The 18,360-nt window shown below is 39.4% G+C and overlaps 1 protein-coding gene across 5 annotated transcripts in view; it reads left to right on the top strand.

Moving 5' to 3' along the window:
• GRIA4 (glutamate ionotropic receptor AMPA type subunit 4) overlaps window positions 1–18,360 on the top strand; it is a 369,710-nt gene that overhangs the window by 313,098 nt on the left and 38,252 nt on the right. For all 5 annotated transcript variants that reach the window (XM_036103774.2, XM_078059068.1, XM_036103776.2 and 2 more), the window contains exons 10-13: window positions 3,060–3,266; window positions 8,876–9,246; window positions 11,256–11,454; window positions 17,498–17,745. In XM_036103774.2, the coding sequence (XP_035959667.1) occupies window positions 3,060–3,266; window positions 8,876–9,246; window positions 11,256–11,454; window positions 17,498–17,745 (1,025 nt within the window). The remainder of the gene's footprint in view (window positions 1–3,059; window positions 3,267–8,875; window positions 9,247–11,255; window positions 11,455–17,497; window positions 17,746–18,360) is intronic.

The following is an 18,360-nucleotide window of genomic DNA, read 5'->3' as shown; positions in this document are numbered from 1 at the left end:
TGAGCAACCAGGAGAGCTTTTGTTCAAGAAAAGTCTGGTTTTCTCTTGGCCTGTCCTCCCACCTCCCTGAGTGTGACCATCTTATTTCTCTTATGCTGCATGCCCTACTCATCTGAATCTCGGTAATTGTACATGCCCCTGGTTGTGCAAACAGTCTAGCTCAATTTCTAATCAACATCTTCAGTAAGCTGAAAGTTTTCTAGTCTTTGTTGGTCTCTTTGGCAGGAAAGCAAAGATCCTGATGGGCCCGTGCTGTCCAAAAAAGGAATTAAAAAAAGGGAAAGAAAACACTAGATACATTTTTTATTTAGATTTACATATGTCTGTTTCAGAAGAGATGGCCTAGCACTTAATAGTTACTTCCTTTTTGAAGACCTGAATCAGAAGTTCTAATTACTTCGCTATGATATTCCTATTTAGGGAGCACTGGTGCACCAGGAAATCTTTATATTCATTGAGTGTCTTATAGGTACCAGACAATATGAGGAGATATGGAAAGGTTTTATCTACATTGTGTACCCACAATTTCATAGAAAGTATTTCATTTACTCATAATACAGAAATTCATGTCCTTAAACTTGTCCCCTCTCTAGTTAAATCATACAAAATCTCGAAGTGTTGCCTGCCATTTTGACAAACGCCATGACAGCTTCAGCAATTTCCAGATATTTCAAAATACAGATTCGTTTCCCTCACCTGCTACTTCTGTGAAATTGAACAATTCGCTTGCCCTCTCTGAGACTTAGATTTTCCCCCTGCAAGATGGGAAGAGCCTACCTCAAAATATCAGTGTGAAAAGTAAATGAAAGGCACAGTTAAAGAACTTAGCATTATTTCTGATCCAGAGCATGCACTAAGTAGAGCTATTCTTATTTTTCACTACTGTATTTTATGATTGTCCCCCCCACTCTTACTCCTTTATCCTTATAATTAAGAATTATAATCTTAATCACAAGAGGACAGGAGGCATATTTTATTTATTTTTGTAGCCCCTGGCTCCCAGCAAACTGCCTGGCACGCGGTGGGTGCTTAATAAATGTTTGAGTACACACTGTAAGTGCAGCTTTTAATAAAGCAAATTGTTCACTATATAATGTAAAGGGAACTTAGCAGATTATATGGGATTTCTCGCTAGAGAAATGTGCACACGAGCTCAGACTGTCACATATGTATTTGAGGACTGAAATTCTTACGTGTTCAAGTATTCCGGACCCTTTAGAATTGCATGGGAGCCATAAATGTACAACTTTTGAAAACTCTTAAGTTTGTAATACTGAAAGTTGTAAGTGGTAACTCTACAGCCATTTCAATTGCAATTTTAAGCATTTTACAAATGTGTGAATCTTGCTTTTCTCTACATGTACTTCCACATTTTAATTAGCTGTCACAAGAAAGAGAATGAAAGGGTTAGCTCATTTTGACTACTACTATTTTATATCTTAGAAATTAACACTGCTTTGCAACAACTCACCACATTTATAATTTTCAAAACCCTTTATATTTGGAGAATGTTTTCTGTAAGCTACTAAATAATTGTCATCTATCTAAAGAAGAGATAGTTGCCTTAACTTTATAGGTGGAGAAGCTTTCTTTATCCAAGTCCGGTGTTAAAATATGCATCAGTTTCAAATACATGAGAGAGTTCTGGGTCCCTTGACTATGTCAGCCTAAGGCAGGATTATTCAAGGACCAACCCTAGACAGTTGCCCACAGTAGAGTTATTTAGGACATCTCGATGAGAAAGTTATATATCATGTAATTTACATTTTTATTAAGTTTTCTAAAGTAGTTTCTACATTTACAAAGTATTTAAAATCAGAAGTACTGTACAGTGCTTCGTTATGCAAAGTAGAATACTGTCTAATCCAGATTTTCAAGAGCAAGTTCAACTTCCCCAAGTACACATGTGCTGGGGGAGAGGAAGAATTTCGTGTGAAAATTACTCAGTGGATGTTATGTTACAATGTTATAAAATATAAACCCATGATCTCAGTGACATTGTGGCCAAAGGTGGCCACTCCTTGTCTGCAAATCTGAGGTGTGACCAGCAGGTCTCTCTTGCATGTTTACCAGACCTATCTTTTGGTGGCTTTAGGCTCCATTTATAAAATCAGGTGCTTGTTTGCTAATGTGTCTCTTTAGTTCACAGCCTTTAAATGGTATGGTTTAGGGGTGTGTGTGTGTGTGTGTGTGTGTGTGTGTGTGTGTGTGTGTGTGTGTGTTTAACTGGAAACTGTCTAGTTATTATTAGCCACCAGTAAGTCTTTTCATTTTATAAGGATTTTCACAGTAATTCTTCATCCTATTTTCTGTCTTACTTGCTTCAAAAACTAAATGGGAATATCACTTGAAGTGTGTGATTGTCACAATTGGGGGGGATTATTAGCTTTCATTGGAGACATATTTTATAATAGAATAAAACTTCATGGACCACAACCCTCATTAAAGCCAAAAATATTGGATAGTTTTAGGAAAGCCAATTTAACGCAAATAAATATATAAGATGTTTTTAACTATTAATTCATTTCTTCACTGAACTTGCTAGTGTCTGCTCTGAGAAGGGCATCCAGCGAAATGCTAGAGAGCAGAGGAAAATCATCTAGCTCCTTTCCTAAAGGAGATTGCAGTTGAACGTGGCTAAACAAGATGCAGAATATGGAGACCTGTGACCTTGAATAAGTACTATGTGGTCTTTAACTTCATGAGCTATTTTAGAAATACTAATTTCATTGCCAAAGATGATAGGCTTATACTTCCCTAGGTGGTTACTCAATGCATACTCTTCATGCCACAGTCACGGGGCTAGGTATGTAACCGTCACTGGGTAGAAAACCGTTTTAAAGGTTTCACTTTTCATACCTAATATAAAGCAACTGAATATATTCCTTAGCATATTTCTATATTCATCTGTTTTATTATTGATTTCTAGCCACAAAAAATCAGTGTGTATACTAATATTAAATATAAAATTCTTGTCACATTCTGCAGCTGAAAAGTTACATAAAGACTTTTGAATGTTTTATAATTTCTCCTTTACAGTTCTACTTCTCTCATTATAGGAATCCCCATATGTTATGTACAAGAAAAATCACGAAATGTTTGAAGGAAATGACAAATATGAAGGATACTGTGTAGATTTGGCATCTGAAATTGCAAAACATATTGGTATCAAGTATAAAATTGCCATTGTCCCTGATGGAAAGTACGGAGCAAGGGATGCAGACACAAAAATCTGGAATGGGATGGTAGGCGAACTTGTTTATGGGGTAAGCAAATCAATTTATTGAAGAATTTACTTACATAAACCTGAAACTTTCTATCGCCTGGGCACGTATCAATTTCTCAAGACCTGTTACTGTTGATAAATTTGCAGTTACATTGAAAGAGGCATATACGATGTTCAGATGTTTCTCTAGTTCATTATGGTGTAATTCCCAAATAATGAGAGAAGCTAATACCTCAGAACTTTCAAAATCAGGAAAGATAAAAATTTGGAATATGATGTCCTATTTTAAAAAAAGGTGACTTCAGTTTCTGGGATGATGATTCTCTTAAGCCTGATGCTGCTATACCATAGTCATGTTTTTAAGAACTGCAAAACAAATCTATTATGAATGTCACTTGATAATTGAAGGAGCAGATTTCCTCCAACAGCATAAAGTTGGACCTTATTTTAACTGGTTATTTATGTCCCTGTTGCTTATACTTACTGATAAATATCTTTTACGTAATTGGTAAAGCAATCATTAAACTACTTTAGCATCTATAAAATATTCAGCAATAATATGAGACTCCTACAATTCTGCTGAACACAGTAAATTTAAACTATGCAATGCCATCAGTTTTTGAGACGTAGCCAAACACAAAAGCCAGAATGTATTCCATAGCAGGCCTCGTGTGGATGCACAGCAAGCCCTTCCCTTTACCAGATATTGAGTATACACGTTTATAGCTAAGGGCAAATTCAGTGTAGACATTCCCACCTGAATGAGAACAAGATCAGTTTCATCAGCTGTCACTGCAAAGGATCAAAATGAAACCAGCAGTTAGCAAATGCTGGTGATGCCTGATATTTCCAAAGTCCAGAAACCAGACCTAGAGCTCACAGTGAGCTGTATTCGTCAAGTAACCAATAAAAGTCACACACACTTGAAATGTGTTCTGAAATTTCCTGTAAGCCAATTCATATTTCACAGATTGCACCTTCAAAGCACACTCTGATTCATCCTCACAAGACCCCTTTGAAATAATTACATGAGAGTCCTCCTTCCCTAGAAGAGAATAAAGATGGAACGATCGAGAGCATAATTGAAGTCTGGAGAGGGGCTCCCTTTCCAAGCCTGAACTACAATTCGATAGTTTCCTGATTCTGTATCCTGCGTTTCAGACCCCAAAGCCACAGACCTTCTCCAACAAGTGTGACACAGTAGCTATAACCTCAGCCGAAGAGGAAATTGTTTGGCGTTAAAGAGCAGTCATTTAGTTTTATATCCATGTAAAAAGAACTGCTGACCAGTCCATTGCCCTAATTGAAGAAAAAAAAAATTGCAGTTTTAAAAAATCAAGAAGTGTTTTATCGCAGGGCTCATCAACAGTTTGAAAGTAAGCTTTAAGTTCCAAAGAAAAAGGATTCCTAAACCATGTGTTCCTCGGTAATATTTTAAACTTTGGGTAATACTTTTCATTTTTGAGACAGTAAGTAGATTTTTTTAAAGATTTTATTTGTTTATTTGACAGAGAGAGCAAGCACAAGCAGGGGGAGCGGCAGACAGAGAGGGAGAAGCAGGCTCCCCGCTGAGCAGGGAGCCCGATGCAGGACTTGATCCCAGGACCCGGGATCATGACCTGAGCTGAAGGCAGACGCTTAACCAACTGAGTCACCCAGGTGCCCCGACTATTAGTAGATTTTAAATGTAAACATTATTCAACTTGTTAGAACTACAGTAATTCATTTCCTACAGAAAACACTATTGGGTATTTCATCTCAAAAAAATCCTACTTGGATTACCAGTTAGTCATGGATGGTGTAACTAACCTGAGTAAATTTCTACAGCGTTTGTTACATATCTCTCCTCCAGAGTCCCTACGCACTGGGCGGCCCAGCCTCGCCCCTTTGCAAGGGCTCCAGCCACATTGTTCAAGTAACAGAAACAAGTGATATTAAGAGAGTAGCATCGTCAACCAAGAGCTGCAACCATAACACATGTCACAGTAACAGAGTCCCAAGGTCAGCAGTTCTCAGAGAGAAAAGATAACAAGTGCTTATTAATACTCACCGTATTCAATCCTCAGTTCATCTGCGAGGGGGTAAATTCTCTCATCTCTGTCACTTGACTTTTTCCCAAAAGGAATCTTCTTCAGTGTCTCTTATCCTTTCTGCAGATTTGGTACTTTTCATCCTGGTGTCTGCAAAGTCTGCACTTCTTAATTTTTTTACTTTCTTACCGCTAATCCATAGAACAAATGCCCAGTGTCCAGGGCCCGAGGGGAAGCTCCATCCATTCTCTCCTGTCCAACAAAGCCCATTAGACAGTAAAATTATTCACTTAGAACCCACTATTACTACTACTACTACTACTACTATTACTACTACGTTATTCTTTGCAAACTTTGTTACTGGCATTGTTCAGAGTAAGTGTTCTGGAACACGCTCACGCGTGGCCTCAGCTTGCCAGCAGGTGGTGGCCCCAGAGTGCAGGGCGACCCCCGCCGCTCAGGTCCTTCCCGCCCGTGGCGCCCGTGCATCCCACCAAGTCCTCTCTGCCGTGTTCTGTGCGCCTTCTGCACACTGCGTACTAGTGTGCGTGGATTTAATCCAAGAAGTATTTCTCCGCCTTCCGGGGCCTGCCAGCACCAGAATTCCCCGTAGTAGGCGTTACCGTGCGGGTCCAGGAGCCTCGCTGCAGCCTCAGGAATCCAACTGTGAGGCAGCGCTTGAGGGACACACTTGACACGCTGCATTTTGGGAATCACTGAGAGGTCGTGGAACGAAGCACAGGATGTCACATCTCTGGTCTTCACAGGAAGGCCCAGGTTTATCTTTTCTGTTCACTAGCCTCTTTCAAAACACAGCTTCCAGATTTCAAAAGTGTCCTCGTCGACCTTCGTGTCACCCCCCGACCCAGCGTTTGCCTTCCCTCGCGCCCTGTTTCCTATGCTAGAGGCTCCTTGATTTCTCTCCATGTTGCTTTCATCTCTTAATGGTAACTTGTGTCCATACAACATTCCCTAAGGACACTACACCGAGCAGCTTTGTGTGCAGGTGGCATTTCGCATCAGTGACAGGATGCGTTACTCATTTATTCCTGTCGCAACAGCGGAACAACCACTTGGAAAATTAACCACTTTGTAGCACATGATCACGTACGATACCCAGTAAAGCTTAAAGGAATTATAGGTACAAGAATAAAACATGTATGATTGAGAATGATCATATGATATGAGAAGAATTTTTCTAAGCATGAAACCGAAGGCTGAAAACGCCAAACAGCCATATGGCTACAATAAAACTGAATACATATATATTGCAACAAAGTACCGTGAACTAAATTATGTAAACAAAACCATTACTCAACAGGGAGAAGTTTTGCAACATATACAGAAAATAAAAGTTAATTTTTTGAATATATTTAAAAGCACTTACAAATTAGTAAGTAAAAGGGGAATACACCATATAGAAAATAGGGGCAGAGTATGACAGGTTGTGACACTGAAAAAAGAAAAAGGGAAAAGTGGCTATTTGTTTTATAAAATAAATGTTTTATAAAAATAAATTCAACTTAATACAAAGAGATCGAACTTGCCATGGAGTGGATTGGCAAAGATGAATGAGAATAATGATACGCACGGGCGGGCCAGCATTCCTAGCGGGTTCCTAGCGGGAGGTGCTTTCACATGGTGCTGCTGACAGTGGAAATTTGCGTGATCTTCCCGGAGAAAAGTTGCACAAAACGCATCGTGGCCGTTACAAGGATTCTTCCCATTTAGACCAGCAATCCCAGTTCTAGAAATTCATCTTAAATAATTAAGGGATGTACCAGGGCATGTCTTCAAAGACATTCAGATCATCAAAGTTTGAAATTGTGTAAACCTGGAAACAGTATAAACATCTCCTAAAATAGTAAGTAGATAGAGCAAATTTTTTATATTTTCCCATGATAAAATACTTGCAATCATTAACTAATTTTTAATATATATGATAAAATGAAAAGGAGTTCATCGTATCCTTCTGAGTAGAGGAATTACAAACTGCAGTGTTTCATATTACCCCATTTTAAAATAAGAAAAATTTGATTCCTCAAACCATGTCTAGCAGGGCATATATGAAAGAGCAAGAGTAGGTGAAGGGAATGGAGGTAACTTTCCTTAATTTTTGAATTCTGTTTTTACACACTAATTTTTCTATAGTTAGTTCATATGTCACTTGTGTAATGAAAATTATGCAAATAATAAAATGGCAAAAATAATAACCTCCCAGCCATGAGTCTGACTTTCATAAGTGTGGGCGTTTAGGAGGCAAGCTAAGTTCATTCCCACTTGAGGGCCCTTAGAGTTAACGCTCAGCCACCCAGTGGGCAGCATCATGGCCGGGGTGCCCTCCCCGCCAGCCCAGCACGCGCCCTGGGCTCAAGCTGCCGGCTGGCACGTGGGCCACGACCTGGGGGTCCATAGGGCGCATGTGTGGGTGTCAGCCTCTGCAAGGGCACACATGCCTGGCCGTGTTTCAGATTCCACTTTAATGCCAAATATTTTCCTTTCAAAATGAACAATCAAATAACCTTTTTGCACATATAAATCATGTAACAGTTTACAGTGTTTTCATGACACTTTATTTCACTCAGTTTTAGAGATGGCAGGATTGATGGAAGACACACGAGCCCCGATCACAGAAGGGCCGTGATGTGTACACCTGAGTCTCAGCTCTATCGTCTAGGAAGCAGTGATAAACGGGATTATCACAGTGTTAAACAAGAGGCCGTTTAAAATACTTAGTTCAGTGTCAGATACGTAATTCCTCAGTAAATGCTCACTGGGATTTTATTAAGTTTTCTGTAAGAGAGAATCACAGTAATGCAATGAGGCAAACAGGAAAGTGTCCTCATTGGAGAGACATGGAAAGTGGGCTCGGAAAAATCGCTCAGAGTCACAGAACAAAAACGGAAGCTGGTGTCTTACGTTCGATCATGATAGCTGAGAATTGAATCCACTGTTTTCCGAAAGCTGCGTTAGAAATTCAGAGTAGAAAATCAAAGTATGTGAATAGGAAGAAATAAATGCCAATTTCCAGATTTTTGTGTGTGCGCTGGATTGGAAAATGTCATCAAACAGCGGGTGTCCTCCGTCCTACAAACACAGACTGTAGAATAGGTTTTCTTACAACTGGAAAGGAGTAAAAAAGGACTGTTTGAAATTTGCATTCATAACATTAAGGGACTGCCAAGTAATGAGTCAGTGGCACCGTTCCAAATGAAACAGGGCCGCAACATAGCAGCAATTCCGGCCAAGAGATTCCGAAATCCAGCCATATGGGGAGGCCGTTAAGGCCCCTCCTCTGGCCCGGCCCACGTCCTTAAAGACTAATACAGTCATCTGAGTCTAAGTTATTTTTGCTTACATCCACTCTCCCAGTTTCTCTTTCTCTCCTCCAATCGCTAGTACCAGTAAAAATATTTCGTGCCGTGTACGTGGTCTGTTCTCTTAGGAAAACAGTCTACTGTTCACCTTTGCATTTAATGCTATTCTTACTCAATTGTTGGCTTTCCCCTCGAAATGTAGAGTGAATGCATAACTCGTTAGGTTTGAGTGGACCGGTCCAGGGCCTGTCGCTTCACGAAATGCATTAACCTGTGTGTTTTCGGTGTCTTTTCTCTTACAGAAGGCAGAGATTGCTATCGCCCCTCTGACAATCACTTTGGTCCGGGAGGAGGTCATCGACTTCTCTAAGCCCTTCATGAGTTTGGGCATATCTATCATGATCAAAAAGCCTCAGAAATCTAAACCAGGAGTGTTTTCCTTCTTGGACCCTCTGGCCTATGAGATTTGGATGTGCATAGTCTTTGCCTACATCGGTGTCAGCGTGGTCTTATTCCTAGTTAGCAGGTTTAGTCCGTATGAGTGGCACACAGAAGAGCCAGAGGATGGGAAGGAAGGACCCAGCGACCAGCCTCCCAATGAGTTTGGCATCTTTAACAGCCTCTGGTTTTCCCTGGGTGCCTTTATGCAGCAAGGATGTGACATTTCACCCAGGTTAGTTGGAAAACTCTTTGCTTCTTCGCCGACTGCCCTGTCATTCTCGGTGTTGTGCACAACATCTCTCTACACGTTCTTTTCCCAGAGGCAGAGCGTTACTTTGAAACAAAGGGGGAAAAAAACACAAACATGCAATTCCCAAATTAATCTGAGTACCTTCATAGCCAGTTTTTCCAAGTTAGCACCAAATATGGACACATCACAAAGATAAACTTTCCCAGTGGAAAAGTAACGTATGCAACCGCTCAGAACTTTCAGAAATCACGTAGTGTTAATATCTCCTTCAGTGGTCCGACAGATGGAAATGAAAATCTAAGTTGTCAGATTAAGAATTCATTTTCATTTTGTCTCCTCTTCAAAATCGAAAGTTTTTGTTACTGTTGTTGTTGTTCGTTTTTTAAGAATTAATTTTGACCTCCATTTACATCCCATGTACCTTCCGGGAGATTTCTGCCATGGACTTACCTAACCCCTGAGTCGGTAGGGCAGGTACCAGATGTACATTGCCCTGTGTAACAAAACATGAACTAAGTAAGCTGTGGGCCAACTCAGCAACGTCAATACTGTACTAGTTTAATAGACATGTTTTTCAGTATCTGTGGAGTCATGGCTCACTTCCTTTGGATACCACTAGACATTTTTCAGTTATGTTTGCCAAAAATGCAGCCAATCTCCTGTTGCAAGAAAAATACCAACCTTCTCCCGCAGGAAAAATAACTGTGAGTAGGAGAAGCTATGAACTGAACGAACTTAAATATATGACTTATGTTAGCATCGCAAATATACAGATTTTAAAGAAATGTATGCTTTCTCAAAAAGAGACATTTTAGGCACAATGCACTCTGTGTTCCTTAAGACCTAGGAAAACTATAAATGTGTTTAAATTCCAATAACATAGAAATCTGAGTCAGTAACTCTAAATTAATGAAATGAAAAGAAAGCCAAGCAAGTCGTGGAATGGTTTTGAAAACCAGGATTAAGCAAATGCTAAGTTAAAACCAACAGGTGCCACTTACATAATAATGGTTAAGAAGGGAGAATTTGAAAGTTAGAAATGTCATGGAAAATATGAATTTTTTTCTTACATTAAAAAAAATGTTTAAAAATAATGTGTCCCAGGAATTTTAAAGTTTGATGATCCCAGGGAGTGAGATCAATTATGAAAATGACCTGGAGATTTTTATTCATTCCATCCTCACTTTTCTTCCACATCCACATCACCCACACATCCCTGATACCAGGGAAAGGATGGGGAGAGAACTTTTTTCTTTAGAGGTTTAGCATCCGTTTTTAATGGTGTCACGCTGTGCGTTGACAAGTCCCGTGCTTTGGTCTCCTGCTGGCAGAGAGAACGTGTTTATGGCGGTATGTAAAGCTGCATTTGGAGGTAGCTCATCCTCCGCTCAGATCAGAAATGAAATATCAAGCAGACAAAACGCTCCCCAGCTGTGGTCGCTCTGAGACCAGTCTGAGTCCTCCTCTGGTCCAGCCCCATCCTGTGTGCCCCCCGCGCCCCACGCGCCCTGGCAGGGCTCTGTGTGAAGACAGGTGCAAGTTCTCTCAGAAGGGCATCTGTATGAAATCAAAGCCCTCACGCGTTGTTAACGTGCACTGCTGTTACGTGGGCCACGAGGACAGTGGTGACGTGCAGTGAAGCCACGCCCCTGGGTTCTGTCGTGTCACCTGTAGGCTGCACCCCAACCCCAGAGACGCTAAATGTGAAGGGGGGGATATCAATGAATTTAAGTAAGTGTTCCTTTTCTCTACCTGAAGGAAAGGCATTAAGTTCCATGTTTCTGGGAATAAACAATAAAAAGGAAACGTTTTCCATATTTTCAGTGGCATTCAGATTATACAGAAAGACTAGAATCATTCTTCAGCAGATTGACAGAAAATAAAACTAATTGCCATCGTGGTTTTAAACATACAGTGAATTTATGATATTTCTTTTCTTTCTCTATGTTGGTTAGAGAAAGGAAAATGTGCATTATCTTATCCATGTTTAGATCCCTCTCAGGTCGAATTGTTGGAGGTGTTTGGTGGTTCTTTACACTCATCATTATATCATCTTATACCGCTAACCTCGCCGCTTTCCTGACGGTTGAGCGAATGGTCTCCCCCATAGAAAGTGCAGAAGATCTGGCCAAACAAACAGAGATTGCCTATGGAACCCTGGACTCAGGGTCAACAAAAGAATTCTTCAGAGTAAGTTAAGGGAAAAACTAACCATGAAATGTTCATAATTTTGAAATTCAGGCTGTTTGCCAACAGTTATATTATGGGCTCTAGCTATTTGTAGGTTTTGCAAATATATATAATAGTGATGCTGTGTTTATTGCTAATACTTCTACTTGGCTTTTATAATCACTTTAGTTTGCAAAAGCTAATTAATTTATTCACAGTGCAAGAGAGACCCAAGGAAAAGTAACAGCAAAAAAAAAGGTAAATAAGACAACTTTATAATGTAATTTTCCAAAATATTCCAACATTCATAATGCTATGATGATACTGCATCTGGAAGATTATCATTTATGTGTGCTCTAAGGTTAAGGGCATAAAAATGAAAGCAAGGTTTTTTGGGTTTGTTTTGTCTTAAGAATACGTTTAACTTGCCGCATTTGAAACCCAAAACCTTAACTGCAGCTTATACTTCCTTACATGAGGTATAGTCTGTAATGTGTTCTGTAACGATGGATTTCAAAGCTATAGATTTGCTTTCTCACAAGATAACGGTAACAGAACTATTAGGTTCTGGATACCTTCACAAGATATTGTGTGTGCTGATTTCTCTGCTTTTACAGATAAAATTGTTCAAACTGATATAATTTCACATATGGATATGATGACCCCTTTGGCTTGCCATCGAGGTGGCAGGTACTTGGGGGCTTTTTTGTTTCTGTTTTTTTAGTTGTTTGTTCCACTATGAGGATGAATTTTTGATCAGTGAAACTCTTTTACTCTGCTTCTACTTAAATCCAGAGATATGCACTTGGTAATGTCTGGTCAGAGATAAGGATTCATTTTGTGACTTCAGAACCAAAACATTAAAAGGCAGTCAGAGTGACATTTTCACAAATATTTACCTAAGTAATAATGAGGATATTATACATTTAATTTCAATTGCTTACAGGCTAGATATTTAATAATTTAGGAGACAAGAATATTTCCCTGTTTTCTAAGCTTTCATGTAAAAGTAATGACAGCCCTTTGAAGTAAGTGCATGCTTACATACACAGTACTTGGGAGATTACATTGTCATTTTAAATGTATATGCTTATCATTTTCCCACTCAGCTTGGAAATTAAAAACAACAAAACATCCTACTCTTTAAGCCAGCCTTAACTTCCGTGTACTTGAAGTTCAGTGAGAGATTCCTCTTTTTAAAAAAGATCTGACTCTGGTATCCTTATGTCCTACAGTGTTTACGTAAGACTGAATTAAGAACAAACCAATCACAAACTTTGTCAAACCCATCATTGGGCATTGTTTACAAAAGAAACCAGGCAGTGAACCATGTCCTTGTCAACTATTTAGAGAGCCTTGTTAGTGGATATAATGAAACATTTACAATAATTATAGAGTATTTGCAGATTTTTCTAAAACTGTAAGTAGACAATAGATTTTACTAACAACATTCTCTGGATAAACTTAACTGACCAAATTTTTAAAACTTACGGAGTGCATCCCAGTCTTTAAAGCTTCATGATGGAAGCATACTGCTCTCACACATTTTAGCAAAACTTCAGTACCTTGCCAGAAATCTATCAATTTGTAACTGCTTCCACCCTGAACTCGGTAGGGAAAATTCAGTAACTTTGCCTAGAAACCATTATGCATAGGCATCAGAATGGAATACAAGTTTGTGCTATCGCTTGCATTTTACCGAGAAATGATGACTGATTTTCATGTAAATAAGGTAAATATTTGCAGGTTCATCATTCTGGCCTTGAGTGATAAAGGGAGAAAGAAATGTCATGTTGATTCCCTGAAAAAAAAATTTCAGAAACAACTCACTGTGCAGCTCCTTGGCATCAAGCACACTGAGAATGTTTATTTCTAATCTTTATAGAGTTTTAAATTTTAAAAGTGTTGCAAATTCTAAAAACTGGCGAGGTAGATAAGAGACCACATTGATAAGAAATAGAGGATGAAGGGAAGCAGCTTGCTGGATTTGCAGAGCCTTCCACACAGGCCGTGCCCGTCACCGCGGCCTCTTCCCTCTCCCCCTGCCCACCAACGGCAGCTTTAAAGTGGAAAGACTTTTTTATAAGGTATTTATCGTTGCAGAACAGCCTGAACCCTAATGGGACAAGAAAATAATTTTCCCTGGCAGCACCCTTTCAGGAATGCATAAATGTGTGTTCTCTGATAAAAATCTAATTCGTTTCCTGCGCTGCATTCCCCCTCTCCCACAGATGATGACCTGGTTTAAATAAACCATTCTGTCTGACGGGTGGAGGCAACAGAATGTGAAGGGTATTTTTGTACTTGTCAGAAATGTTTTCTCGTAGGAACACAGTACCAGTGCATCTATCAGCTCCACTGAACTGCCTCAGGGAGTGAACCATACTCAGTGCTTCCAAAAAATGTTGCAGTCACAGATCGACTGGAGAAAGAATTAGGCCATGGGGGGAGATTACATCCGAATTCAACTGTTGCCTTGGTTTTTGCCCCATTATGAAACTTGGTACGTTCTGTGTTCTCTGCACCTTGTTAAGCATAAACGTAGAGGCACTTAGGGAAAGTCTGGACCGGTCACTGAAGGGCAGCCTTGCTGGGTAGGTGTTTAGACGTCATTATACACCTGATGCACACACACTGATTTTCACTGCGGTTCATATTTTATACTATGGCTGCTGGAGTCATCAGTCAAACCACGAAAGCATAAATGAGGTGGATTACTATCTCAGGGCTTATAAGATTACCAAATATTGCAAACAGAAGCCTTGCTGCTTAAGCTGCTGGAAGTGGGAAATAATTCACCTGGCAACAATTTTAACATTAACTATAATGTGTGACATCTGTCCATATTTTCTGTGAAAAACAGGAAAGGCAATTTTTGAGAAATTTAAAGGACAGCACATTTTTTAAAACTCCAAGAATTATTTTCAGTGATAAAATAGTGCTTTAAATCAGTAAGTTTCCTATGCATTGAACTTCACAATAAGGAATTAAATAAATCTGAGATTATTTTTCTAATCTCAAAAAATAATGACTTCTGTATTATCTTGGCTTATTACTTTGAGCATATTCACTCCCCAAACCTGATCTTTAAGAAGATATTACAGTTGAAGATGTTAGGGACTTAAAATCCCATTATCACTGTATTTAGGACTTTGCTGGGTCTGCAGAAATTCCCTTTTAGCCTGTCTCATCAAATTTACAAAGGTTTGCTTGCCCTCACTTCTTAGCACATACCTCTTGTGGTCACAAATAAGGCACAGGGATATTATTTCCAGTCCTTCCCTTCTTGAATGCCCCCAGCACCCCCCTCCCCATGGGGATGTGACCTTATCTCTGCCATGCACCTTGAAATCAGAATCAGAATTTCTAAACATTCACAGAGTGACAGTGTGATTTTTTTTTCCCCCAAAGGAGTTGCTTTTATCACTCCTGTCTTTTCCACCAGGATGCTGTATTTTTACAATATCCTTTATACATAAGGCTTGCTAAGTGTGGCCCAACTATGCTACGGATCCCTCTTTCTTCTGGACTTTAAAGGAATTAATTTAACTTCTTTTGCACTTCTGGTATATGTAATTCAATATATTTAAACAAATGCAACAGTAATTTCCCTCACATTAGCATTATGCAAATGGACTTCTAAAAAATATCAGTTGCCTAAAGATACTTTATTCCTTTAAAAAGGAATCATTTGCTTTAATATTTTGTTGTGTTCTATGGTTAAATTGTCTTCCTAATTACCAAGCCCTTAAAAATACTCTTTTCCACCCTGCTGTGTTAGTTTTGTTTAGTGGTTCCGATTCCTTTATGTAAGATGCTGAATAGTAACAGGAGAATTGCCAGGTAACTAGCCAGACTCTCATATTCTTAAAAAAATTCAAAAAAAATTTTCGAACAAAATAATACCCAGGTTTTATTTCTTCTGTTTTCGATGTAGTATACGTGATGGGGTGTGCAATGTGTGTGGAACTCTGTATCTTTTTAGATGAAACTCTCAAGTTATCACTATATTTTAAAGAGTGATTATATGCCAAAAGGATGTTATTTACCAACATTTCTCTAAATGGTAATAATCAGAATAAATGTTAAGAACATCTGTATCTAGTGATCCAGACAGTTTATGATTTTCAGAGTTTGGAACTCGTTGTAAAATGGCAGAGTTCATTCTCTGCAAGAGAACTCTATTATTAAAGATGGAAACACGGCCTCCCTAGCAGATCCCACGGCTGAGGGTTGTGAGTCCAGACACTCCTCTGTCCTAGAAGCACATAGAACGTTTGCAATTTCATTTAGTAGTTGGCACGCAGCTTCCTAATGTGAGGATTTCTATGGCCAGAGGTCACCTGTCATCACACACATGCACACTTTTTAAGTGTTAATAATATGAAAACACCTCATAGGACAATACAGGATATCTGTTTTCCATCTTGAAATTTACCAGCATTTGAATATACATTAACATAAAATATCTGTTTTTTAATAAGTGCACAAGTATGCAAATCTCTTACTGTTATATAGGATATTGATTACTAAATTCCCATCTTCTGAAACCAAAATTTTAAATACAACTTTTAACAGTTTCTTTGTCAGCCTAAATCCTTTGATTTTACCCCAAAACATGTCTTCCTAAGTTTGCTATTCAGGATATTTGTTGATTATTGAAGATCTGTCTCTTATTGGACTCTACATTCTGGTAACCAAAGGAGGGTCCATATAAAACAAATATGCATGCTACTCAGGATTTGCCCTTGTGCTTAGATGTAAGTCTGAATGAAGTCTCCATTAATTTTTATTTGGATCCAGATGCAAAATTCCAGCATCTTGTTACTGAGCAAATGCACTTGCACCAGAGAAGTCTGTGTATCGTCGTATTATCAAACATCAAACAGGATGCAGATTTTTCTGACGCATTAAATATATCCCTTGGGGACATTTGAGTTCGTTTGGATGTATTTTCACCTTTAAAATGTCTGTATGGATGAAAAAATCTAACAGGCATGCAGATACCAGCAGAAGGTTCTAGGTCAATTAAGTAATGGGAGTAAAGTAGATGGAGCCCAAATAGACAGAAATAAATGTATTTCTTGGCTGAAGTCAAGGTACCAGAAAGACTAACTATCCACAATGTATCCTAGGAAAACAAGAATCGCCTTTCTTTTTCAGTTTTTCTAACTTTTTACTTAAAAAAATTTTTTTTATTTTTATTACTGAAGTGTTGTTGACATAGGTTGTTATATTAGTTTCAGGTGTAGAGTGATGCATCACTTCCGTGCATCACCCGGGCTCCTGATGATAAGTGCGCTCAACATCTGTCCCCACACAGCGTCGTTAGGCCCTTCCTGACCCTGTTCCCTGGGTGGCACTTTTCATCTCCGTGACGTTTATTGTATACCTGGAAGTCTGTACCTACAGGGAAGGAATCACTTCTCTTTAAAGTTTAAGGGATGTTCTATTTGGAGATTTTATTAGAAAAAGTCTACAACTGTTTGGTGGACCTAGACTTTGCGTCTTGTGTTGTGGACGTTTGGCTTGTGAACCCCACTGAATCAGCTCCTCCCTTCGTGACTTGATACGGACCGCTCTTCGTCCACATCTTAGAACGCTTCACATTAAAACTGGGAGGCATGAGAAAAGATAAAAATGAAAACGGTATAGCAGCACCCCTCAATCAGTCATCAGATTTGCAGAGCTGGCCCCTTCCGGGTTTACCATGATTGTGATAGCAGACATGATTTTAAATGTCCCACTCTCTCTCTGGCACCCTACGTTTAAAAATAATAGTAGTAATATGTTGTTCTTTAGGCAGCTGAGTAGGGTAATCATGTATGACCAGAGGGACCCGCTTGTTCAGGTGTCACTTCTAAATGTCTGCTGTTTCCGTGATGTCCTTCACCCGTTGTAAAAGGCAGTTTTCTAACTGGAGGGGAAAAAGTCAGCCAGGCTGACTGGAGTTGCAGGACCAGGGAAAGGTACTTAAAGAGGCTTTCTCCTCGTCTGGGTTCGGTCACTATTAACATGTCGTTCCCTTCTCTCCTGTATTTAATTTCATTTGCATTTCCTCCAGAGATCAAAAATAGCGGTGTACGAAAAGATGTGGACCTACATGCGATCCGCAGAGCCGTCCGTGTTCACTAGGACTACAGCGGAGGGAGTAGCTCGGGTCCGAAAATCCAAAGGCAAATTCGCCTTCCTCCTGGAGTCCACTATGAACGAGTACATCGAGCAGCGAAAGCCGTGTGACACAATGAAAGTGGGAGGAAATCTGGATTCCAAAGGCTATGGAGTAGCTACACCCAAGGGTTCTTCATTAAGGTGGGTGGGATAGTATAACAATGTAACATGTGTTGTTATAATATTCCACCTTCCCTGATGTCCCCGACACAGTGATTTTGTTTTGTGTGTGAACATGGTATGTTCGTTTTTTTGTTGTTGTTTTTTTTTTCTTTTTCTCCATTTCATACGTTTTGATCAACAGTCAGGTAGTTTTTTTTTTAATTTGGAATAATTAATCCTAGTTGACCGGTATATCTTTGAAGGCCATATAAAAACCAAACTGGTTGAACACTAGCTGCCTCCAGTGGGCCTAAAACGTGGGTGGCGACGCTTCCGTGTCTCGTCAGCTTTTTTCAGTCACTCAATTCTGCGCTCTCATTTTGTCAGCTAATGATTCTACATTTTATCATGATTTTTTTTTTAATTCTGCCTGCCCGCTAGTTTCTGAGTACGAAGAAATCAACCTCTTCCTAACAAACCACTTTTTTTTCCTCCATTTCAGTGTTTCGTTGATTATGGCATCTTTATATTTTAGGTTAACCTGAGATGGTATCGTGGCTGCATCTGTCCACAGATGGGGTCACGTCAGCGGGAAGCAGGCTCTGATTCTGTCCACAGATGGGGTCACGCCAGCGGGAAGCAGGCTCTGATTCT

This window comes from Halichoerus grypus, chromosome 11, assembly GCF_964656455.1.
Source record: "Halichoerus grypus chromosome 11, mHalGry1.hap1.1, whole genome shotgun sequence".
Lineage (NCBI taxonomy): Eukaryota > Metazoa > Chordata > Mammalia > Carnivora > Phocidae > Halichoerus > Halichoerus grypus.
Note: the sequence above shows the minus strand (reverse complement) of the source record. Positions and strands in the feature narration are given on the sequence as shown.